At 36.4% G+C, this 27212-nt stretch overlaps 1 protein-coding gene across 18 annotated transcripts in view; it reads left to right on the top strand.

Annotated features, from left to right (window-relative positions):
• Positions 1 to 27212, top strand: part of Cdc42bpa (CDC42 binding protein kinase alpha) — a 257942-nt gene that overhangs the window by 147272 nt on the left and 83458 nt on the right. For all 18 annotated transcript variants that reach the window (XM_057769503.1, XM_057769501.1, XM_057769494.1 and 15 more), the window contains exons 9-12: positions 1986 to 2065; positions 5481 to 5647; positions 8344 to 8466; positions 19000 to 19133. In XM_057769503.1, coding sequence (XP_057625486.1) covers positions 1986 to 2065; positions 5481 to 5647; positions 8344 to 8466; positions 19000 to 19133 — 504 coding nt within the window. The remainder of the gene's footprint in view (positions 1 to 1985; positions 2066 to 5480; positions 5648 to 8343; positions 8467 to 18999; positions 19134 to 27212) is intronic.

The raw sequence follows: 27212 nt of genomic DNA, 5'->3' as shown, positions 1-27212 counted from the left end.
GCTCTTACAACTTAAATTAACCTATAAATTTTGTCTGTGTTTAGCCATGTGACTTGGTATCTTTTTTCAGTAAGACATTTTCATCTTGTTTCCCCTATGTCTGGCTGGTGACTAACACTCTTTCTTTCCTCTTCCCAGAATTCTCTTAGTTTTGTTGCCCCTCGTATACTCCCTGCCTGGCTACTGACCAGTCATCTTTTTATTAAACCAATACGAGTGACACATCTTTGCAGTGTACAAGAGCATTATACCACAGCACCTACCCTTTACCCCATCACCTGTTTGGTTGTACTTAAACATTGAACAAAAAGCTGACATTTTACTGCCAGGCAGGCAAACTTTATTTGGAAGGTTCAAACCCAAGACCCATATTGTTGCCCTAAAATAGCCAGCTGAGTAGGAAATAAATGTGGAAAGTCAGTCTGTAGCCTTCCTTATCTGAGTTTGTGTCTCTGCCTGAGCCAAATAGTTTTCTTCTCTCAGCTCATGAACTATAGGAAGGCTATCATATTGTGTTGATCTTGCTCTGAATCACTAGGTTATGTAGATTCAAATGTAAGAAAATAAGAACCTAAAATTTTGGGTTTCTTTTCTGGCCTTCTTATCATAAGCTGTCAATTTATTCAGTAATTTTATGTTTAATTTTAGTTCAGTACTAAATTTCATATTAATTTTATGTCACTTTTTACTGTTAATTACTATGTTTAAGATGAATGTGAGCTATTAAACTGTTTAAACTACACAAGAAAAAAATAGATGGATTTCCCTTCCAGTTTTTAAATTATATTCACTGTTGACAGAAATTCTGAGTCATTCCAAGTTAAGTGTGCATGGAGTTGATTTTAATTATTCACACTGGTTGTATTTTATAAAGTTATGGTGAACACCAAGTTAGTTGACATTGACCATTGCGCTGTATAAATAAAAGATTAATGAGTTTGAAGGAGAGTAGGGAGTAGGTATATGAGAGGGGTTGGGGCAGGAAAGGGAAGGGAGAAATGTAATTATATTATAGTAACCAAAAATTAAAGAAACATCAAGTTAACCTTATGTTAACATAGGCCACATTTTCAACAACTTTGAATATAGAAGCCTTTTAGATGTACTCTATTGAAAGATATGTTATGTAGTATTATACACCGTTGATTCATTAACACTGAACTCATATCTAACAGCACTATAACTTACTCCTAAAACAGTTCATCTAACACATGTTGTTTCTCTATAAAGGCACATGATTACCATTTTATGTTGCGACATGAGATGACAGCCAGTGTGGTACACACCTATAATGCTAGTGCTCTGATGGGAAGGGATGAGTTCAGGCTTATCTTGGGCTGTACAATAAGACTTTGTATTGAAATTTTAAGAAAAATAAAAGCAGTTATCAGACAGCACTTCTGGGAACTATTTTAAACAGAGATACTATCACAAAAGGCATAAAAATGTTTATAGAGTGTGCCAAGGACATTTGCTTCAGTGTGAGAAAATAGGAGCATTCCACATTCAGTCTTTGCAGGAGGAGCAAAGGACAGTGCACATCCTCTACTCTCCATGCGACTTCAGTGACCACATAAGCCCTGATTTTCCACTTGCAAATACATTTTCGTTTTAAACTGTGTGTGATGAAACAGGCCTATAATTTCACTCCTTGGGAGGCAGACATAGAAAAATCATGAGTTTGAGGCCTGTCTGGGCTACCCAGTGAAGCCTTTTCTCTGGGGGAAAAAAAAGCTAGACAAATTTTCAGAATTTGTATGTATGAATAATGACTATAATTTTATTGTTAGGCTTTTAACTTTATTTGTTTGAGTTTTCCAGTAGTAGTGCTTAGAGTCTATATTTCGTATCAGTGAACACTTTCCCAAATTTACCACTGTCTCAAAATTGAATGGTTGCGTATTCTCATTGACAGTTATAGTCCAACCTATCAGTAATAACTGTAGATGTCTCACCAAATTGATATTCTTTTTATCTTCTCTTAGGAAACAATGCCTCCACCAACACATACTGCATTTTCTGGCCATCATCTACCATTTGTTGGTTTTACGTATACTAGTAGCTGGTAAGTTTCAAAAATTAAGATAACGTGGGTAATTTATAAAAAAGTAAATTGAAGCTTGAAAATGGTATATATACGGTTGTAGTTATGGTGTATTGGAGCTGGGTTTAAATGTGAAGAAACTACCCAAGAACCAGCTATTTGGAGGAAATGATGAGGACAAGTAGCACAAGAGTCGAACCCATTGGGAAGAGGGCAAGAATCAGCACCAAGAAACTTAATGAATATTTTGTATATGTCAAGCACCAAAACTTCCAACCCATTGTTCATACCACTCTTTACTCCTCACCCCATTTCTGTCCTCCTATTCCTCCCCTTCCATGTCCCATAAGAATCATTTCCTGGGTGCATGGCAGTCCCTTTAGTTATCTCTCAGCTGCTGCACTTTCTTTGTTGAGAGAATGTTCTTTATTTAAAATGTAAGCAGTTCAAAGTGGCTGGAGCAGACGGATGGTTCTTAGCAACCAAGCTAACTTTACATTGAGGGTTACCAGTCTAAGTACTCTATCCTATGTGACAAGCACTGAATCACCTTAGTTTGTTCTGCCCTGTACATATCAAGGTAACCATTTTATATTTCATTCTTGCAAATATTGATCACCCTTATTCTCAGCTGATGATCTTGCTTCCTCCATCCCTGATAATTGCTACCAACTGCGGACAAGTGTAGGTTCCTGCCACTGTTTTCTATGTGTCCCCCAGACTCACAAGCTCTTCCTTCCAAAGATGGACCATGTAGATGCTTGGCTAGGGCTGGCTCCTTTCCATTCCCTCCTGCTTGGCTTAATGTATTGTTCACTTTCATGTCATACATTTTTCTCCTTTATGTGCCACCCACATCTTTATATCCTGCCAACCGTCTTACCAGACATGTAATTATTTCTTCCATCTTAAAATATAAAGCCTTTCTGGATCTCGTACCTGATACCAATTATTTCTCTGGTGTATAACAAATTACTTCTCTTGACTGTTCTTTTTTTATACTAATCTTTCTTGAATGCACTCATTTCAGGTTGTACCCAGTCTCTTCATGCAAACTGCTTTTACCAGCACCATTGTTGGCTTGTGTGTTAACAGGTGTAGTGATCACTTCTAGTCCCAGCACCATTGTTGGCTCGTGTGTTAACAGGTGTAGTGGTCACTTCTAGTCCCAGCACCATTGTTGGCTCATGTGTTAACAGGTGTAGTGATCACTTCTAGTCCCAGCACCATTGTTGGCTCGTGTGTTAACAGGTGTAGTGGTCACCTCTAGTCCCAGCACCATTGTTGGCTCGTGTGTTAACAGGTGTAGTGGTCACCTCTAGTCCCAGCACCATTGTTGGCTCGTGTGTTAACAGGTGTAGTGGTCACCTCTAGTCCCAGCACCATTGTTGGCTCGTGTGTTAACAGGTGTAGTGGTCACCTCTAGTCCCAGCACCATTGTTGGCTCGTGTGTTAACAGGTGTAGTGGTCACTTCTAGTCCCAGCACCATTGTTGGCTCATGTGTTAACAGGTGTAGTGATCACTTCTAGTCCCAGCACCATTGTTGGCTCGTGTGTTAACAGGTGTAGTGGTCACCTCTAGTCCCAGCACCATTGTTGGCTCGTGTGTTAACAGGTGTAGTGGTCACCTCTAGTCCCAGCACCATTGTTGGCTCGTGTGTTAACAGGTGTAGTGGTCACCTCTAGTCCCAGCACCATTGTTGGCTCGTGTGTTAACAGGTGTAGTGGTCACCTCTAGTCCCAGCACCATTGTTGGCTCGTGTGTTAACAGGTGTAGTGGTCACTTCTAGTCCCAGCACCATTGTTGGCTCGTGTGTTAACAGGTGTAGTGGTCACTTCTAGTCCCAGCACCATTGTTGGCTCGTGTGTTAACAGGTGTAGTGGTCACTTCTAGTCCCAGCACCATTGTTGGCTCGTGTGTTAACAGGTGTAGTGGTCACCTCTAGTCCCAGCACCATTGTTGGCTCGTGTGTTAACAGGTGTAGTGGTCACTTCTAGTCCCAGCACCATTGTTGGCTCGTGTGTTAACAGGTGTAGTGGTCACTTCTAGTCCCACTCTTAGTTGACTTTTTTTACCTTTGCCACTGCCCCATACGAAAACACTTTGTCCATTTCTCAGTCTCCAAACAAGCTCTCCTCTCCCCAATTTCTGAGGATCCAAGTGTTCTAGGGCTCAGCCATGGAACTTCCCCTATACACTTCCTAATGACACGAGAGCTCCTTACCTTTTACTTAAAACATGTCTTAACTGCCTAAGTAACATGTTCATAACTCCTGATATTTCCTACATCTGTCAAAATTGCCCTGTTGGAAGAGATAAGCCAGTCTGTTCTACCTGTTCATGGCCATTTCCCTCTACTCCCCAGTTCCTGTTTCTTTGTATCCTAAGAATTAGCCAACTGTCTGTGTCATCTTCTCACACTCATCATACTCATCCAGTTGTTTGCCATGATGCTCAGGCTTCTGTCCTGGACTGGTCTTCATCCTAATACTACCTTGACTGGTGCCTTACATTGACTTTCCTTAGCTACCTGCATAAGCACAGCTTTTCTGATTACTCCATTTATATTTCTGTCTTCTCCTTAGCAGTTAATACTTTCTAATGTACTGGATATTTTATGTACTTTCATTTAAATCTCTGTTGCTAGAATTTAAATGATTGGCAAAGAATTTTGTCAATCTAAAACCTTTTTACATTATAATACAATTACATCATTATGCTCTCCCTTTCCTTCTTCCATTTCTTCTTCTGTCCACTCCCTCCAACTCCTCTCGTGTTGCTTCCCCTCTTCCCAAATTGATGGCCTCTTTTTCTTTGATGATTATTTACACACACACACACACACACACACACATACACACACACACTTTTCTGAGTCTATTCAGTATTGTTTGTGTGTATATGATTTCAGGACTGACTACTTGGTTTTAGATAAACAATTAGGTAGCTCATTTCTCAGGAAGACTAATTTCTCCCCCTCAGCTATCATTAGTTGCTTATGGTTCTGTGTCTGGGGGCGATTTACTGATGAATGTCCATCATCTCAAATATCTTTAGTGTTCATTCAGAAAAGCACCTCACTTTAAAGTTTTGAATTTCAAATTCTATTAATGAACACATGCAGGTGTTTTTGACTACTGTTTCAGTAAACTTGTCAAATTGTTTTGAATTACTAATAATCCTTCATTAAACTTTGTTTTATAATTTTTGGAGTTTTAAATTTAAAAATAGTTTGGTGATAGAAGTTTTTATTTAAAAATATTTCTACAAATAAAGTAATTTTTCAGAAAAAATTATAGTGCTTTTATAGGATTCTAGATGTTTTACTATAGAAATTCATATCTGTATCTTACATGAAGATTTTAAAATTCTTTTTTTCTTCAAACTTTATTGCAATATGAGCCAACTTTTTTTTTTTTTGTTTCTTTGATTCAGTGTTCTTTCTGACCGGAGCTGCTTAAGAGTCACAGCAGGTCCCACCTCACTGGATCTTGATGTTAATGTCCAGAGGACTCTAGATAATAACCTAGCAACTGAAGCTTATGAAAGAAGAATTAAGCGACTAGAACAGGAAAAACTTGAACTTACTAGAAAACTTCAAGGTAAATATTTTAATATTTTACTTATTTGAATTGAACTTATAGTGTTTTGAGCTACATTAAAAGGGAATGTTTTACCTTCAGAAATCTTTTTGTAAATGGTAAAAAAATGTGCTGTAGAAATGAGTGCAAAAAAGAGTATAATACCATTTATGTAAACATATCACACAATAGTAAACAACACAATGATGTTTATTTCTATAATGATGTGTATTTCTACAGGTCTGTCAATGTATGTAATAGAACACCTCTGGGGTCGGGAGACTGTAACTGTCAGGAAAAAAGTACCCTTCTCACACTGCCATAAACTCTTGTGATTTTTCATACCATATATGACCAGTCCTTATACACTGTTACCATGACATTCTGTGATGGTCTAAAGTACACTCCAATACTCTTACGTGTTCACTTCTTTGCTGGGATTTTGATCTCTCCCTATCCTGCTTAGATTCATAGAATCCCGCAATCAACATTGCATAGTTTTTTGCACCCTCCTTTCTCACTCTGATCAGTGATATTTCTCTTGCTCCCTCATTCTCTGCTTTCCTTCAGAGGCTTTTGCTGTATTTATGTAAGGATGCCCTTGCTTCCTCTCTTCTCTCTTGTGCGTGTTTTGCTCCTCATTCAAAGTGTCTGTTGATTTCTGCATCTGAGTTGTCTATGAGCTTGCTGCTATCTGTCTTTTCTCTTTGATTATTGCTCATGTTCTCCCACTGTTCCAAATGCCTTGTAAGTTTAATTGACTAAGATGAGTGAAAATAAGAGACAATTGAGTTAATACTATTTTTACCTCAGAAAATGTTTTCCCACTCTTCATCCAATCAGTAATTGAGTCTGAACAAGACTGGATAGCAATTTTTATTAAATATAGCTCACCTCTAATGTCAGATGTGAAGGAAGGATTAGGGAGAGCCTGGTAGGCTCTCTTTCTCCTTTACTCATAACTATGGGAGATTTTCTAGTCTTCGGCATCCTTGTTTTACTATTTCCAAATCTACAAACAATAAATAAATACCTTGGTGAGGAGACTGTCTCTGACTTGATGCAAATACAGTAGCTATACTAATAGGACAAGAATGCCTTCTCTCATTATCCTAGTCCCTAGCCCCACATTCTCTAGGAGACTTGGTTGTTTTTCTCAGCATAATAGTCCTCAATTTTAGGGGGCTAGCAAGATGGTCTAGTGAGAAAGGGCACCTGTTGACAAGCCTAACAACTCAAGTGTAATCCTTGGAACTCCTGTGGTAGAAGGAGAGAACTGATGGTTGACAACTGTCCTCTGTCTTCTGTGTGAGTGCAATGACATGTGTACCCCCACATGTAAAACATTCCTCCAAAAAAAAAAAAAAGTTGAAAATCCCTCAATTTAAGTCAAGCTTCAACCAGGACAAAGCTCTAGGTTAGAGCTGTTGAGACTGCCTTTCATCTTAGAATGGCTTACTCCTCTATGATTCATTTTACTTGGTCTTTGCTTTCACAAGTCCATAGTGGTTTCACAGACAAGATTTTTTAATTGCTTAATTTTATATTTCAAAATTATTTAGTATATTTTTACTGGTTACAAAAGGAACAATAGAGCAATAGCCATTCCTGTTCTGTTTCATAACAAATGAGGGCTTTATATACCCGAGTATTTAGTGTGGTTTTGATGTCTGAGTTCTTTAATTTTTTCTAAGAGAGTGTTGTTACACATGAGTTATGGTATTTGGGAAAAACAAACTGTGTTGACTAAGCTGTCTTCCAAGTCCCGAATTTAAGTGTCTTTTAAATAAACTAAAACAATGAATGTTCTTTTCCAAATAAATACAACAGAATCAATTTTAATATGTATTGGACCTAAATAAAAATATTTTTTAGATACCGAAGTTATGATCAGATGTATGGTGTAGTATATCTTATACTTTTTATTTAGGCTAAGAAATGTTTTTCAGTGACCATAATGTCAGGGTCATGACATATTTTATCTAGGTGTGTGATTTGTGTTAATTTACCAAGAACTACACTAAGAGGGGCCTTATTTTGGAGCCCTTTCATAAATAGCAGAAAAGCTGTTTTAGGACAAAGGATGGTTTCATTTCTGATATAAAATATTCTTCTGTGTCTGTTGCGAAAACCTGGGAAATAAGCCTTATTACAGTGTTCATATTTCGTTTTACATTTCATTTTCTATATACAACTTCAAGATAAATTGATCTCTATTTCTATCAAATGTTTTAATTAAATTGATAATATAGTCACCTATAGCCGGTCCTTTAATTTCCTATGTAAAATCCAGAAGGTCTCCATGTCCGCACACGATGTAACAGTACATCTAAACATTTCTTCATGTCTTATTCAGTTCTTCATGGTATATGAAATCTGATTATTTTTACTCTTAAGATGATGGTCTCTGCTAGGAAAAAAATCATAGAAGTCTGAATAGTTAATTTTTGTCATAGTTGGTCAGTAGTACTTTAAGCCCCAAATCTCATTTATAGAAAATTGAGTCATTCAACTCTATGGATTTGGATATCTTGCTTACAAACTTAAACAGATGCAATAGAACTGTATGTTTTAATGTGTTTTTAAGCAGTTTTTTTTCCATTGAGTAGATGTTCTGATCAGTGAAACTATTTTTAAAAATGTGTAGAGACATATTGACATTAGTTTTAAAAAATTTAAGTCTCTGATTTTTTTCTTTAATTCTTTTTTTATTTTAGAGTCAACACAGACTGTTCAGGCTTTGCAGTATTCAACTGTTGATGGTCCACTAACAGCAAGCAAAGATTTAGAAATTAAAAGCCTGAAAGAAGAGATTGAAAAGCTAAGGAAACAAGTAGCAGGTAATGTTCTGAGGCTCATCATTAATTTAGTAGATTTTAAGAAATGGTTTTACTCATGCTTGACTGTCTATTGAGTCTTGTTGATGTTGTGTGTTATGAATTATATGGCTTTGAAGAAAAGGCAAATAAAAATTAGTTTTGGTTTCATGGAGTTCATAATTTGACTTAGAAAGTAAATATTTTAAAATATTTTAAGTCACCATTACCACACAGGTGAAGGTGCTTTAAGAAAAGTAGAAAAAAGTTACTTAGAGAATACAGAGAAAACACACCCACCTAGAGAAAACAAAGATTGCTAACATAATTAATTTAGTGTTAGAATTTGCCTGGAAAATTATATATATGAGTGCGAAGTAGATATGATATTTGAAGAAGAAAAGGGCTTCTGCAGACAAGAAAAAAGCACATATATAAACATCAAGTATCAAATCATATATATATTGAGGGCTATAAATTTCTCTTTTAGTATTGACATTACTGTGCCCTACAAAATTTCAGTATGTTGTATTTTCATTTTTTCTCAAATGTTTTAAATTTTTTCATTTTGATTCAAATTGAGAAGTATGTCATTTACTTTGAGTGTCTGAAGAATTAACTTCTATATTTTTCTAACCAGTTTTGCAATTCCCTTTCTGATTTCAGTTCTTTGTTTTATGTCTAAGATATGGTTATCTTAACCTATATGCTCTGGGCACTTGTGATAAATGTGTATTCCTGCTATCCTAGATGGTTTGTTTTAGAAATATTTATTAGATCCCATTGGTGGAGAATATATTTGAGATTTTCTATAGTCCTGTTGGTTTTCTATTTAGTTACATTATTCATTATTAAGACAGACATGATTTCCCTCTTGTTGAGCAGGCCTTACGTCTAGTTAGATAGCTGTTGGTTGCTGCTAAGATGTGAGTGCCACTACTACACCCTTAGGAATATCTTGCATGCTGGTTGTGGTTCCTAGACACACCGGCATCTCTTCATTGCCAGGTGGAACAGAAGTATACTTTCCAATTTGTTCTCCACTGACCCTCTGGGAACCTCATAATCTTTACTAGTTGTTTTTGTTATTGTTGTTATTGTTTTAAAGTGTCACTTTTGTGGGTGCACTTTGGCATCTCATTGTAGCTTCAGTTGGAAATTCAAATTCAGCTCCCATGGTTGACAGGGGTCAGCATAGGAATACAGAAGTTTCAGAGATCTACCTGGCTCTGTCTCCTGAGTGCTGGGATTAAAGGTGTGCACAACTATGTCATGTAGGTTGCTGTGATGTTTAAGTCAAATAAAACAGTAATTTTCTAAGAGTTTTTTGTTTGTTTTATTTATCTGTTGTTAATGATTTTGTAGCATTTTATGGCCCACTTAATGTGATGCGGAGACCTAAGGTATCAGAAACTTAGGGTCATCAAAGACTAAGCTGGGGTAGTAGCTCTGAGTTTGTTGTTTCATCCTAATGGAATTTAAGGGTAGATCATTCTTGTGCATAAACGTTATGGCCAACAGCCTTTATCAAGCCTTTATTTTCCTTTATTCTGGAAAAATGAGATGAATTTCCAAGAGTTGGGAAGAGTACCAAAGAATAGAAAAAGTTGTTGAATTTCCTTTTTCCAGGTGTTTTATAGGGCAGTGGCAGAAAGTGGACAAAAACAGGTGTAATCTCTTTTTTTTATTGGTTAATTGCTTGGGGCCATCAAAGGTTAAACCAATAGAAGATCCATATGCTCTGTTCATGACCTCTCTGAATCAACCAAGGAGATCATGATGTTCTGTTCGTGCTTGTTCACACACAGTTAGGAATAGTTGAAGCCCACATTTATCCATCTCTGACTCTGGCTTAATTATTGACCTTGACTGATTGTTAGCTGTTAAGTTACTTAAATACCATTACAACCTTTTGACCTTGCTGGTATCTTGCTAACTGTTCATTATATTAAACTGTATTTGTTTTCAGAGCCACTAAAATGTATATAGAGTGTTATTGGTTAGCTCTTTATCTATGGGATGGTCTGGAGTTTCTTTCCTGAAACAGGTCCAGCACTTTAGAAGCCATTCTTTCTTTTTATTTACTTAGTCTGTTATAAGTTATTTGCATTAGAAACAGTGTATTTTAAAAGCAAGACTATGTAATAAATCATAGTGCCTTACTTGTTTTTCCCAAAGGAAAAATGTCTCATGGAGGTTAGCCAGCTGACCTGCCATCCTTGGCCTTACTTCTTCAAGCCTGTTTGCCTCTTACCTGCTTGACTATTTTATACCAGGCTACATGCCTTCTAATTAATTTTCCTTAGTGTTCCAGGCTCTGTGATTTTAACCCTTAATCTTCCTTTAAAATCTAACTGCTTTTCTCTCTAAAACATAGGAAAATAATTTCCAGTTCTTCCCATGACCCTTATCTCTTTCTCTGTGTGAAAGTGCTGTCTTCTTCCTCCCTAAAAGTCTTTGACAGTCCTGTCTTGATTCTTTGGCTAAGAAGACCAGGATTTGCGGGGACTGTGTTCCTTATATGTGTTGATTTTTCTAGGTTCCCATCTTACTAAGGTCCAATTCTGGGATACATGAATAGAAAAAAACCTGGGAGCTCACTACTAATTTCCTCAGGCCTCAGTGTTCCAGCTTCCCTCACCACATTTCATAGTTCTTATTACTTATTCATTGATCATTTATTCATTTTTAAATAGAATGCCCAGAGTTTTCATTTGTTCTAATGGAAACATATCAATTATCATTCCCCCAAAAATAAAAATCACCAGAGTCAGCTTTTTAAGATATTATTTGTTTTTCTTACATATGCATGCATTTATTTTCAGGGGATTCTCCTGGCCTCTAGGAAAAAGTAAGAATTTCTCAGTGCTGATTAGAAGTCTTTCACTGTCATGCATGTGTTTGTCTCTTAAGCTTTGTTTCTAGGAACTACCCCCGTTATTATGCCCTGAGTCTACCCATGCCAAATTATTTTTAGACCCCATGTAATGCTTATCCTTCCTACATATGAGTCACCCCACCTTCCATTCTATTTCTCTCTCCTTTCACTTGTCTACTTGTCAACCATCTGTCTGTCTTCTCTCTGTGTATGCCTGTTCATTAGCTGGAAACACTACTTTATAATCCCTGCTAATCTATAACGTGTCTCATCATTAACATGTTTGTCTCTTACCTCACCACAAGAGCATAAGCTCTTTGAAAACAGGAGGTTTAAATTGGTTTATGTTTGTCATTTCATTCACTAGTATGTTCCAAATGCCTACAGGATTGTTCTTGATTCATCAAAAAACGCAAATTAACAAGATCAGAAATTAAAAGGGGGATATAACCACAGCCACAGAGGAAATTCGGAGAATCATTAGATCTTACTACAAAAGCCGGTATGCCACAAAATTGGAAAATGTGAAAGAAATGGACATTTTTTTAGGAAAGTACCATATACCAAAATTAAATCAAGACCATGTCAGCAATTTAAATGGACCTATAAGTCGCGAGAAATTAGAAACTGTCATCAAAAATCTTCCTACCAAAACAAGCCCAGGACCAGATGGTTTCAATACAGAATTCTACCAGAACTTCCAAGAAGAGATAATACCTATACCCCTTAATGTGTTTCCACAAAATAGAAATAGAAGAGTCACTGCCAAACTCCTTTTATGAAGCTACAGTTACCCTGATACCAAAACCACACAAAGACTCAAACAAGAAAGAGAATTACAGACCAATCTCATTCATGAGCATTGATGCAAAAATTCTCAATAAAATACTGGCAAACCGAATCCAAGAACACATCAAAAAATTATCCATTATGGTCAAGTACGCTTCATCCCAGAGATGCAGGGCTGGTTCAGCATACGAAAATCTATCAATGTAATCCATCATATAAGTGAACTAAAAGAAAAAAAAGTATGATCATTTCATTAGATGCTGAAAAAGCATATGACAGAATTCAACACCCCTTTATGATAAAGGTCTTGGAGAGATTAGGGATACAAGGTTCATACCTAAATATAATAAAAGCAATATACAGCAAGCCGAAGGCTTACATCAAATTAAATGGAGAGAAACTTAAAGACACTCCACTAAAATCAGGAACAAGACAAGGCTGTCCACTCTCTCCATACCTTTTCAATATAGTGCTTGAAGTTCTAGCAATAGCAATAAGACTACATAAGGAGATCAAGGGGACTCGAATTGGAAAGGAGGAAGTCAAACTTTCGTTATTTGCAGATGATATGATAGTGTACATAAGCGACCCCAAAAACTCTACCAAAGAACTTTTATAGCTAATAAACACCTTTAGTAATGTGGCAGGATACAGGATCAACTCCAAAAAAATCAGTAGCCCTCCGATACACAAAGAACAAGGAAGCAGAGAGGGAAATCAGAGAAGCATCACCCTTCACTATAGTCACAGATAGCATAAAGTATCATGGGGTAAATAACTAAGGAAGTGAAAGATCTATTTGACAAGAACTTTAAGGCTTTGAAGAAAGAAATTGAAGAGGATACCAGAAAGTAGAAGGATCTCCCATGCTCTTGGATTGGTAGGATCAACATAGTAAAATCGACAATTCTACCAAAAGCAATCTATAGATTCAATGCAATCCCCATCAAAATCCCAACAAAATTCTTCACAGACCTTGAGAAAACAATAATCAACTTTATATGGAAAAACAAAGAACCCAAGATAGGCAAAACAATCCTATACAATAAAAATACTTCTGGAGGCATTACCATCCTTGACTTCAAACTCTATTACAGAGCCACAGTAATGGAAACAACTTGGTATTGGCATAAAAACAGAGACTTTGACCAGTGGAATCTAATCGAAGACCCGGATATTAATCCACAAACCTATGAACACCTGATTTTTGATTCTACAATGAAAGAAAGAAAGCATCTTCAACAAATGGTGCTGGCATAACTGCATGTCAACCTGTAGAAGAATGAAAACAGATCCATATACACAAAACTCAAGTCCAAATGGGGAGAGAGAAGGGAGAAGGGGAGGATTGGGGATAGCTTTGGGGAATGGGATGGTTGAGATGGAGGAAGAGTGGATTTGGGAGCAGGGAAGAAGATATCTACATTAAGGGAGCTATTTTAGGGTTGGCAAGAGACTTGGCTCTAGAGGGGTTCCCAGGTGTCCAAGGGGATGTCCCCAGCTATGTCCTTGGGCAGCAAAGGAGAGGGTGACTGAACTGGCCTTCTCTCATAGCCATACTGATGAATATCTTGCATATCACCATAGAACCTTCATCCAGCGATGGATGGAGATAGAGACAGAGACCCACATTGGAGTACTGGACTGAGCTCCCAAGGTCCAGGTGAAAAGCAGAAGGAGGGAAAACATGAGCAAGGAAGTCAGGACTGCGAGGGGTGCATCCACCCACTGAAACTGTGTGGCTGTTCTAATGGGAGCTCACCAAGGCCAGCTGGACTGTGACTGAACGAGATTGTGATCAAACCGGACTCTCTGAATGTGGCTGACAATGAGGGCTGACTGAGAAGCCAATGATAATGGCACTGGGTTTTGATTCTACTGCATGTACTGACTGTTTGGGAGCCTTATCTGTTTGGATGCGCAGCTTCCTAGTCCTAGATGGAGAGGGAAGGGCCTTGGACTTCCCACAGGACAGGGCACCCTGACTTCTCTTAGGACTGGAAAGGGAGGGGGAGGAGAAGTGGGGGGAGTGTGAGGGAAATAGGAGGAGGGGAGGAGGTGGAAAATTTAAATAAATAATTAAATTTTTTAAAACCCAAATCAGTATTTGTTGATGAGTAAAACTGTCACTTCTTTGAAATCCTCTCTAACCTTTCCCTAAGATTTCTGTCTCATTGTATTACTAGAGGCATACCTGACAAACTTCATTCTCTACATAGCCCATGGAGAGTACCATCCTATCTGGGCAACTTGTTATACCAGCTCCTTCCGTTCCTGCCTTTGCTTCATCCCCACTGTCCTCTAAATTCCACACTTGCTGGGCTCCTCTTGACTTACACATTAAAAATCTTTTCCCAATGGCAGAATAAGATTAGTAAAATTATCCGGGAGGTGGTGGCGCACGCCTTTAATCCCAGCACTCGGGAGGCAGAGGCAGGCGGATCTCTGTGAGTTCGAGGCCAGCCTGGTCTACAAGAGCTAGTTCCAGGAGAGGAACCAAAAGCTACGGAGAAACCCTGTCTCGAAAATCCAAAAAGAAAAGAAAAATAGTAAAAATACAGTTAAGAGAAAGGGTTAGTCCTCTTGTTTTGGAATTGTTCTTACCTTATAGGTTTTCTTGTGTTGGATATGTAACAGTCACTCCTGTACTGTTTCATTCTGTTTCTCTAATACCTGTCTCTCCCTCCATCCCTCTGTCCCTCTGTCCTCTGTCCTTCTGTCCTTCCCTCCCTCATCTTTTAACCTTTTAAATTGTGGTAAAATAGATCTATCGAAATATATTGTTTTAACAGTTTTTAATATTTCATTGAGAAATATTGAGCACTTTCACATCTTGTACAATTGTTACCACCATTTGTCTTTTTCATCATCTCAAAGCAGAAACAAAATGAAACAATAACTATTTTTCTACTCCCTCAAGCCTCTACTTTATTCTTCCATAAATTTCACTCTTTCAGAAACTTCATATAATAGAACTACCCAGTATTTGTTGTTTTGTGTTTGGCTCATTTCTCTTGGTGTAATGTTCTCAAGGATCATCTATGTTGTAGGATGTTTGTATTAGAAATGTCTACTTTTTACTTTTAAAATGCTGAGCAATGTTCCATTTATATTCATGTAATAGATTTTACTTTTGCCTTCATCTGTCATTGGATATGTAGGTTGCTTTGCCTTTTGGCCATGGATAATAATGCAGTTATGAACACAAATTTACACTTTCTTGCCAGGTTCCTGTTTTTACTGTTTTGGGGTATATACCCCATAGTGAAATTGGAGATCATATATTGTTTTTTTTCTTTTTTATTATTATTTTATTCTTTTTGTGTGTGTGTGGTTTTTTTTTTTTTTGAAAAAAAAAATTTGCCGCCCGCCTCCCATTTCCCTCCCCCTCCTCCTGCCCCTCTCCCCCTCCCCCCACTCCTCTTCTTCTCCCTCTCCAGTCCGAAGAGCAGTCAGGGTTCCCTGCCCTGTGGAAAGTCCAAGGTCCTCCCCCCTCCATCCAGTTCTAGGAAGGTGAACATCCAAACTGGCTATGCTCCCACAAAGCCAGAACATGAAGTAGGATCAAAACCTCGTGCCATTGTCCTTGGCCTCTCATCAGCTCTCATTGTCTGCCATGTTCAGAGAGTCCGGTTTTATCCCATGCTTTTTCAGTCCCAGTCCAGCTGGCCTGGGTGGGCTCCCAATAGATCAGCCCCACTGTCTCAGTGGGTGGGTGCACCCCTCGTGGTCCTGACTTCCTTGCTCATGTTCTCCCTCCTTCTGCTCCTCAATGGGACCTTGGGAGCTCAGTCTGGTGCTCCAGTGTGGGTCTCTGTCTCTATCTCCATCCATCGCTAGATGAAGGTTCTATGGTGATATGCAAGATATTCATCAGTATGGCTATAGGATAGGGTCATTTCAGGTTCCCTATCCTCAGCTGCCCAAGGAACTAACTGGGGACATTGCCCTGGGCACCTGGTAGCCACTCCAGGTTCAAGTCTCTTGCCAACCCTTAGGTGGCTCCCTTAACTAAGATATGTGCTTCCCTGCTCCCCTATCCAACCTTCCTTTATCCCCAATCATCCCGTATCCCCAAGATCCCCCCATCCTCTTCTTCTTACTTTTCTCTCCCCATCTCCCCTTACCCCTATCCCACCCCACCCCCAAGATTCCAATTTTTTGCCCGGTCATCTTGTCTACTTCCCATAGCCAGGAGGATAACTATATGTTTTTCCTTGGGTTCACCCTCTTATTTAGCTTCTTTAGGATCACAAATTATAGACTCAGTGGCCCCTATCCATGGCTAGGAACCAATTATGAGTGAGTACATCCCATGATCTTCTTTTTGGGTCTGGGTTACCTCACTCAGGATAGTGTTTTCTATTTCCATCCATTTGCATGCAAAATTCGAGAAGTCATTGTTTTTTTACCACAGAGTAGTACTCTAATGTGTATATATTCCACACTTTCTTCATCCATTCTTCCATTGAAGGACATCTAGGTTGCTTCCAGGTTCTGGCTATTACAAATAATGCTGCTATGAACATAGTTGAACAAATGCTTTTGTCATATGATAGGGCATCTCTTGGGTATATTCCCAAGAGTGGTATTGCTGGGTCCAGGGGTAGGTTGATCCCAAATTTCCTGAGAAATCGCCACACTGATTTCCAAAGTGGTTGCACAAGTTTGCATTCCCACCAGCAATGGATGAGGGTACCCCTTTCTCCACAACCCCTCCAGCAAAGGCTATCATTGGTGTTTTTGATTTTAGCCATTCTGACAGGTGTAAGATGATATCTCAAAGTTGTTTTGATTTGCACTTCTCTGATCTCCAAGGAGGTTGAGCATGACCTTAAGTATCTTTTGGCCATTTGAACTTCAGTCGCCCTCTTATACACAAAAGATATGGAAGCAGAGAGGGAAATAAGAGAATCATCACCTTTCACAATAGCCACAAACATCATAAAATATCTTGGGGTAACTCTAACCAAGGAAGTGAAAGATCTATTTGACAAGAACTTTAAGGCATTGAAGAAAGAAATTGAAGATACCAGAAAATGGAAGAATCTCCCTTGCTCTTGGATTGGGAGGATCAGCATTGTAAAAATGGCAATTCTACCAAAGGCAATTTATAGATTCAATGCAATCCCCATCAAGGTCCCATCAAAATTCTTCACAGATCTTGAGAGGACAATAATCAACTTTATATGGAAAAACCAAAAACCCAGGATAGCCAAAACAATCTTATACAATAAAGGAACTTCTGGAGGCATTACCATCCCTGACTTCAAACTCTATTACAGAGCTACAGTAATGAAAACAGCGTGGTACTGGCATAAAAACAGAGAAGTCGACCAATGGAATCGTATAGAAGACCCGGATTTTAACCCACAAACCTATGAACACGTCATTTTCGATAAAGGAGCTAAAAGTATACAATGGAAGAAAGAAAGCATCTTCAACAAATGGTGCTGGCACAACTGGATGTCAACCTGTAGAAGAATGAAAATAGATCCATATCTATCACCATGAACAAAACTCAAGTCCAAATGGATCAAAGACCTCAATATCAATCTGAACACACTGAACCTGATAGAAGAAAAAGTGGGAAGTACCCTACAACATATGGGCACAGGAGATCACTTCCTATGTATAACCCCAGCAGCACAGACATTAAGGGCAACATTGAATAAATGGGACCTCCTGAAACTGAGAAGCTTCTGTAAAGCAAAGGACACTGTCACTAAGACAAAAAGGCAACCTACTGACTGGGAGAAGATCTTCACCAACCCCACAACAGACAAAGGTCTGATCTCCAAAATATATAAAGAACTCAAGAAACTAGACGTTAAAATGCTAATTAACTCAATTAAAAAATGGGGTACTGAACTGAACAGAGAATTCTCAACAGAAGAAGTTCAAATGGCCAAAAGATACTTAAGGTCATGCTCAACCTCCTTAGCGATCAGAGAAATGCAAATCAAAACAACTTTGTTTTTTTTTTCAAAAGAATTCCTATTCCATTTCCCATAGCAGATATACAGTTATTCATTTCCACTGTTAATATTCATGCATTTTTTAAAAATTTAAATGAATTCACTTTGTTCTAATTAGCTTATAAATGAAAGCATCACATAACTAGTTTAAGGAAGCCCCTGGACCAGCCCTAATCTCTGTCCACCTCAGGAAACTTGTATGCAGTTAGATCAGCCATTCTCAACATTTCCAGTGAAGGTCTAGACTACCCACATGCTTTATTTATTGTATTTTTAAATGATTAGTATCATAGGCTTCATGATGGAAATTAAAGTTTCTAACTATCCATGCAGTATGTGAAGACAAAATAAAGTTTGAATGCGGTTATTAAGTATTAAGTTTTCTTTATATGGGACCTGAAGGTGCATACCGATGCCCACAGATTTACTGCTGTGAATTTAAAGTCTATTGTTAGCATCTCACAATAACATACTTGTAGTGTTCTTAAAGCAGACCTTTCTTCATAAAGGAGTATGAATGACAGCTATCTCTTATGAAAACCCAATAGCCTGATGTACTGGCATCTAAAATATTATATATAATTGATACAAGTTGAATATATGTCTTGATTTTAATAAATATAGACTCATTTTGTATATTAGTTTTAAATAATTTAATAATAACTTTGATTTTAGAACAAATCCTGTTGTTTGGCAGTAACTTTCCAATTGCATAGTCTTAGGCAACTTATCCAGAATTTGCTAAATCTGTTTTGTATAATTTTCCCAAATGAAAAGAATTACCAATATGCCTTTTAATCCAAAAGATGGGGGAAATAAAAATTGCTCTAGGTAAATACTGCTATTATTCTGGTTTTCGTTTGTTTATATTGTATATCTGAATTAAAGTTTTGGGGTTTTTTTTTTTTTTAGAAGTTAATCGTTTGGAACAACAACTTGAAGAAGCTAATTCTGTGAGACGAGAGCTAGATGATGCTTTTAGGCAAATCAAGGCTTTTGAAAAACAAATCAAAACTTTGCAGCAGGAAAGAGATGAGCTAAATAAGGTATGCATATATGAGTGGATCTTCAAAGCTGTTTCTGTATGTTTCATCTTTTATAACTAGAGTATTGGAAGTATTCCTAATAAATGACTATATGTTTTCTATAGAAATTTGAAATGAAATTTTCATGCTAACCTAAAACATTAGTTTTAAATGGTTTATTTTTTTTTAAGATTGATTTTATTTTCAACTATGTGGATCTGTGAGGTGGTATGTGCTCATAAGTGTATGTGCCTTTCGAGGCCAGAGACATTGGATCCCCTGGCACTGGAGTTACAAGCAGTTATAAGATGCCTAATACGTGTGCTGGGAACTGAACTTTGGTCCTCTGCAAGAGCAGAAGGTGCTCTTAAACCCTGAGCCATCTCTCAGTCCCCTACATTTTTAATAATTATTTTGGTGTATGACATTCTGTAGACGAAGGTTGCTTGTGTGTTTTCTGGCCACCCAAGCCCAAATAATAGCACAGAAATGTTATTAATTAAAAACTGCATTAAGCCAATAGCTTAGGCTTCTTTTTAACTAATTCTTACAGCTTAAATTAATCCATTTCTATTATTTTATATTTTACCATGAGGTTGTGCCCTGCTGGTAAAGTTCCTGGGTCTGTCTCCTCTGGTGGCTACGTGGCATCTCTCCGACTCTGCCTTCTTTTCTACTCTATCTCTGCTTGAAATTCACACCTTGTTCTGTTCTTCACTGTCATAAGCCCAAAGCAGCTTCTTTATTAACCAGTGGTAATAAAACACATTCACAGCATATAGAGGGGAATTCCACATCAACATTCTTCATTAGCTAGTAATAGGGAACTCAAATTCTTGAGGCTTTAAAGTAAAAACTTTTTGTTTGTTTGGTTTGGAAAGTTAAAAGCTTTGACTTAGAAAGAAATGTTACTGAAAAAGACATAAGAAAAACAAATAATAGAATCTAATGTCTATAAAAATTTTAAATACAGATTTTAGATTGTAAATGATATTTTAGTTTTAATTTATATTTTCTAATGTTTAATGTCATGTATCTGACACATGTTCATTATATATTTTTGTTATAATTTGCCGGTATGCACATTAATAGGTTATAATTTAAAATCTCCTTCATAATTTATTCATTCTTTAAATGTCATTTTCTTTTTCATAGCAGTATGGGGGAAGAAAAGCTAGTCACTTTTATAAGAACTTTGTGTAACATTTAAATGGTACTAGGCATTGCCACAAAATCTATTCATAATTAAGATTATAGAACAGCCCAAAAGACAGTAGGAAAAGACTTGAACCACATGCTGGTAAGCACCATGAATGTCATTAACAACAGCAGACTTAGGACTAATGGCAGTGTAGGTAGTAGTTTCTGCACAGGTAAATTTTATTTAATGATTTGATATACAAAGTACTGATTAATGTAGAATGAAGTCCTTATAGGCGTAAATTATAATATGTCTTACTACCAGTAAAAAAAATGGAATTAAAATAAAATAAGCTTATGCTAATAAGGGAGCTATTACAGATGAAATTGAATTAGATGAGCACAGTTTTGTTTCTACTTACTGCAATATTGAATTTTGGTTTGTGTAGATGCATCTAAACCTGGGGACAGTATAATAGCACTTGGCAATTATGACTGCAGTTCTCTTTCCTGTAATAATAATGTAGTAATATTAGTGGTTTATGAGTTTCTTTGTACTGGTAGTATTATACAGTCAAATTTAGCTAACATAATAAACACAAAAATCCAATATCTTGATTTTTAGGAACAAGTTTATTTTTGACAATTTTGAGTACATTTTAGTGTTAACAATCCTGTTAGTATATTTTGAAAATATGTTAGTGTCAAAAAGAAGTGTTATGCCAGTAAGGTATAATAATAAAATAATGGATAAAGATTTGGTTAATGGCCTATGGGCAGGAGGGAAAGCAATTTCATTTTCTTTGCATCCTAACCAGTGCTTATTTGCTTTTGCCCTTTTTGTAATAACCATTCTGACAGTTGTAAAGTGATATCTAATTCTGGCTTTGATTTTTCATTTCTGTGGTGGTTAGTTATCTTGAATATCTCTTTATATAGCTGTTGACTTTTCATTTCTGTGGTGGTTAGTTATCTTGACTATCTCTTTATATAGCTGTTGACTTTTTTAAGTTTTCCTTGGATCACTGTCCACTTAGGTCCTCTGCTTATTTTTAATTAGTTTAGCAAAAATTTTGTTTTTATGGTAATGCTAAAATGTTTTCTAGTATTCCAGTTTTTATATTCTTTTATATAGTACAGAAGTTTCTATGTTCAATGACGTTTCATATGCTGCATTTATTTGTCTTAATCAATCTCATCTATATTCAGACTTTGGTCTAACATGACCATGTAGTCTAATGTACATTTGTCTAATTTTTTAAATGGTTATATATCTTTAAGTACATGCTTCTTCATAATTTTATGTTATTTCTTTTACAAAATGTATGTGTTTTTCTACTTGGTTGCTTTTGTTATTTATAAGAATTCTTGAAATTTTCCAACATCTTTCACTTAATGTGCAGATTAAAGATGCCTGTCAGTGGCTTTTCTGTTTGTTCTCTGACTAACCAGAGCTTGTATGTGTAATGTACATTTGCCAATACACTTAAGTTAGTGCATTTGCCGGCTCATACACTATTAATAAATCAGAGGTTTAAAAAAATCTCCTAAGTTATATCCTTAATTTTAAGCCTGATCTTTGATATTTATTATGATTTTTATTATTTTGATATTATGTCTCTAAACACTAGAAACTCACTTTTGCTTACCTTGTCATCACTGGACTCTTACTCAGTGCTTCCTTTGATCCCTGGTCCTTGTGATCTCTGTGGAAAGAATCGTTATGAAACAGACACACAGCATGAGGTAGAAGATGGGTGCGATTTATTATAGCATAAAGTAGAATTCCTTTGCACATGCTCGAGGGATGAGAGTTGACAATGGTCAAAAAGGCCATTGCGTCAGCCTACTCTTAGGTAGGCTTTATACTGTTTCTGAAGTCTTTTTAAACAGCTTTTTCTGAAGGGTGTTTTCATTGTACAAGTGACTGAAAGGTTCATTTCAATTGTCTCTTCTGGAAGAGGTTGAAAATTTATTCTTGTTCTTTCTGAGAAGGCATTAAGCCATGTAATAGTCTTGTAAATTCTAAATGTGCATCCAACCAACCAGAGCTAGAGATATGACTCAGACCTTATTTTTTTGACCAATGATCAAAAGTCTTGCTACTGGTTATGAGGGAGGGGTTCATTCCTATTAGTTCTAACATATGAGGACCAAGTCAGCACTTTTAAAATTATTTAAATAGTTCTCAGCCTTACACAGGACATACAAATAAAGGAAGATAGTTATCTTACTCATGACTACTCTCTAATGTGTATTAGCACCGGAAAAAAAAATACTGAGAATTATAAATGCTACTAATACCTAACTAGCTGCCTGACAGTGTGTTGTAAGAATTCAGTTTTCCTTTTTCCAATATGGCTAACCAGTTACTTGTAGACAGAATAGTTCTTTCCTCTGCTGTACATTGGCACCTCCATCATATAGCAAATTCCCTCTTAAATTAGTCTTGAAAATTGTGATGGAATTTTAATTGAAATTATATTTTATCACTGATTAATTATGGAATAATTAACTATATTACATTATATTAAAGTTCATGTATGTTTATTATTATTTTGAATATACACTTAAATAAGAACATAGCAGATTGCCATCTGATAACGTCAGTTTTTATTACAGAAGAGTAACCTCCAAAATGTTTGTTCAGGTGTTAATATAGAAGAAAAAGGCAATACTGCTCTCCATTCCTTTTTTTTTTCCCCCGAGTCTCCTAGGAAGTCTGAAGAGAAATGTCTTGGACCTCTTCTCTGTGCCTTTGAAATAAAATTTAAAATTTAACTATTCTAGGCCTCAGCTAAGCTCCCAAATAATCAGCTTCACAAAAAAGTCCCCATAGTCCAGGGCATATGCAACCTCACCTTGAAATGCCTTCAGAAGGTAAATTTTCCCACTATTGAAATTTGTTATTAATTACTTTCTGTGGCTCACATTTAGGAAAAGTCCCAAGTTTCAGTGACATTTGTTAGGCTAATTGTGCAAAATATGAAAGCTGTTTCTGTCTAGTGCCACAGTCTTCTCATCCACCAGTGTAATATCTTTCCATATATATAAAGTTAATTAAATTTTATAATGTGGCTCAGTTGGTAGAGTGCTGGCCTGGCATGTACAGAGCATTGTGTTCAATCCCCAGCACTGCCTAAACAGACATGCTGATGCTTGCTTTTCTTTAAATTATTATTCAATTATTTCATATTTTTAACTCTTTCAACTTTATGTTTTCTTTCTGGCTTTTGTTAGCAGTTCTTGTCTAACACTGCTGAACTCTTACTAACAGAAAATGTTTTAGATTTTTTTCAAAATTCTCTATAAATAATAACTACTTTGTTTCTAACTTGTGGTTTTTATGGTTTCCATCTTTCGTAAGCCTACTATGTTAGCTGGAACCTCAGAATAATGCTGAATAGAAATAAGAACATCAGGTATCAACCTGTAAATGATTTTAGAGAACATGCCTCAAAAATTCTACTACTAATGCTTGCTATATATGTTTTCAGAATGTATTTTTTAATAAGTTAAGGAAATTGCTTTCTATTTTAATTTGCTATTCAATTTTTACTATTAAGAATAAGTATAGGGTTTACACAATGTTCATTACTGTATAACATTTATATGATTCTGCTTTAAAACTTTGTATGCTGAATTATAGCTAAAAATATTCTCTATTCCACTGGTTCTCCTGGACTGGTTTCGCTCTACCCATCAGGTCCAACTCACTAGCTCCTGTAGCTGCTTGTGAAATAACCACTCTGAGACTTATATTAATTACATACTCTTTAGTCTATTAGCTCAGGCTTCTCATTAACTAGCTCTTACATCTTAAATTAACCCATTTCTATTAGTCTGTGTATAGCCACGAGGCTGTGGTTTACTGGTAAGGTTCTGGTGTCTTTCTCCTTCGGTTGCTACATGGCGTCTGCCTGAACCCATCTTCTTTATCCCTGGATTCAGTTTGGTTTTTCTGCCTACTGATGTTTTGCCCTGCCATAGGCCTAAGCAGCTTCTTTCTTAACCAATGGTAATAAAACATATTCATAGAATACAGAGGGGAATACCACATCAGTGAATTGTAGTAACAGAGTTTTTCTAATATGAAACACATTTTTTAGTCTGAATTACCCATGTATCATTTTCCAATGGTAATATGATAGCATTGGTCATGTTTATGTAGATTATGGTTTTTTTTTTTTTGGTTTTTTCGAGACAGGGTTTCTCTGTAGCTTTGATGCCTGTCCCGGAACTAGCACTTGTAGACCAGGCTGGCCTCGAACTCCCAGAGATCCGCCTGCCTCTGTCTCTGCCTCCCGAGTGCTGGGATTAAAGGCGTGCGTCACCACCACCCGGCTCTAGATTATGTTTAATAGCACTGTTTTAAGTGTCATTCATGTATGTTTACACATACACACACACCCCCCACATATGTGTAAAATGTCATTTTATCCTCACAACAATCCATGGGTTATGTATTATTTTATTATTCCTGTTTGAGACTGAATACTGAGGTGTTAACTTTCTCAGGGTCATTGGCAATAGGAAGTAGTAGAGCTAGCATTTCTATATATAGTGAATGTAACATATCTAGGGATTTTATACATTACTGGAAATTATTTGCTCATCATAAAGTTTTTATGAATTAAGTTGGCCTACACTTTTTATTTTACTTTTCTTGACTGTTTTTAATATAAGATTGTGTTAGTAAGACAGTGTGCTTCCTTCTTATTGGAAAGATTCTCTATTTCTTATATGGACTCTAAAATTGGCCCTCTTTTTTCTTTCTATTTCAGACTGTGTTTCCTGTGGTTGGGTTTATTTATTCGTTTGTTTATTTATTTGCTCTTTGGCTGTTTTGGGAACCTGCCACCCAGCTTCCAAATAAATACACAGAGACTTAATATTTTCTTATAAACGCTCAGCCTTACCTTGGCTTGTTTCTTACCAGCTTTTATTAAACTATGCAATTTATCTTTTGTCTTTGGACCTTTTTCTTTATCCTGTATACTTTTCTTTTCTTCTTACTCCATGGGTGGCTGTGTAGCTGGGTAGTTGGCCCCTGATGGCCTTCTATCCTTCTCCTTTTCTTGCTCCTTGACTTTCTCTTCCAAGATTTCTCTTCCAGTTTATTCTGACTGCCAGTCCTGCCTATTCTTTCTCCTGCCTTGCTATTGGACCATCAGGTGTTTTAGACAGACAAAGTAACACAACTACACAGAGTAAAACAAATGCAACATAAAAGAATGCAACACATTTTTGCATCATTAAACAAATATTCCACAGCATAAACAAATGCAACACATCTTAAAATAATATTCCACAACAGTTTTCCATATAGCTTTACAGTAACACCAAGTTTTATTATATAAGAAACAGTGTGTTGCTTTTTAATTAAGAAATTACTAGTTTTAAATATGTTTGTATTGATCATTTTCCTCGTTGACAAATTATTTCCTTATGAATGTATCTTAAAGTTTTCCCTATAGAAAATTATATCATTTTCTTGTTGATTTATTATTTCATTGCAGTGCCTTGAAGTATGTCCTTTTTGTATCTGTTTGAAATCTACTGAGCTTTGATTCATGACTTAGACTTTAGTGTTCTTTTAAAAAATATTCAGTATATATTATTGGAAAGAATATATATTCCCAAGACAGTGTGCAAACTTCTATATATAGAAAGCTTACTAGATCTTTTCAAACTCTTTGTGGGTGAAGGGTATGGTAAGACAGAGTCTCATTGTGTAGCCCAGGATATCCTTATACTCAGTGCGTAAACCAGGCTGACCTCAAACTCACACTAACCCTCCCAAATGCTGGATTTATACATGTGGGCTCTACTTCAGGTTGTCTTTATAGCCACTATTGTGACTTGTTGATAATTAATGATTAGGAAATTGAAATTATTGTTGTGGCGATTTATTTTCTAATGTTCTCTAGTTTGGGCAATTTCTTTTCAATGTACTTTAAGACTGCCTTACAGAATTCACTAAATATTAGGATGGTTTGACTTCCTGTTCTATTGAGTTCTGTGATTGTTTAGTAATATTCCCTATTCTTTTACCAATGCTTTTCTGCTAAGGTCTAGATTTGTTTATCTGGTATAACAAACTACCTTTATCTGCTGAGTTTGGTCCTTTGTATCTATTTTTATTACTAATGTATATGGATATGTTTCTGTTTCATTTTTCCCTTGTACTTGTCATGCTGTGCTTCTTTTGTGTCCTTATTTTAACAAAATATAATTGTGCTAAAATGCATGTGGCATAGTTTCTCCCATATGAACCCTTTTGAGGCATAATTCCTCAGTGTTAAGTATGTGTGTATTGCTATGAAACCAATCTCTAGAATATATTTTTGTTTTGCTAAATCATTTCTTACTTTTTGTTTTCTTGTTCATGATTTTCTTGTACCAATTCTGGTTTTTGGGCATTTGCATTTGAATTTTACTATGCTTATTAACAAAACCTAAATGTATTAAACTAGTCACCAAATTCTAAAGAGCCTTTAATTCTGGACCTCCTTCTAATTTATGTGCGGTCTCCACAGATATTTAGTATGTATATTTACTAGTAACTGTAAATCAGATATTTAAAATAATATAATCTTACACACATTTCTTCACATCCGTGTATGCCAGGATCTTAACATTCTGTTTCCTTTGTATTCCATTGTCTCTCTAGAGCTGTTTTCCTTTTTCCTGAAATACAAGTGTAGAGTTTCCTTTAGTGCATATCTGGTAGTGGTTTTGATACACTTTAGAAGTACTTTTTCTGAGTATACAGCATCATTTTCTTGTCTCTTTGAGTGTTTTTCCACTCTTTCTGTTACTATTTGTCTCTTTTGAGTCTGATAATCTAGTTTTGTTTTTCTGAGAGTAGAATATAAATGATTTACTCCCAACCCAAATTACTTTTTTTTTGAAAAAAAAATGTATTCCATGTGTGCCCATGTATGATGCACACATACC

The sequence above is a fragment of the Chionomys nivalis genome, chromosome 5 (assembly GCF_950005125.1).
Source record: "Chionomys nivalis chromosome 5, mChiNiv1.1, whole genome shotgun sequence".
Taxonomy (NCBI): domain Eukaryota; kingdom Metazoa; phylum Chordata; class Mammalia; order Rodentia; family Cricetidae; genus Chionomys; species Chionomys nivalis.
This window is presented reverse-complemented; position numbering and strand designations above follow the sequence as displayed.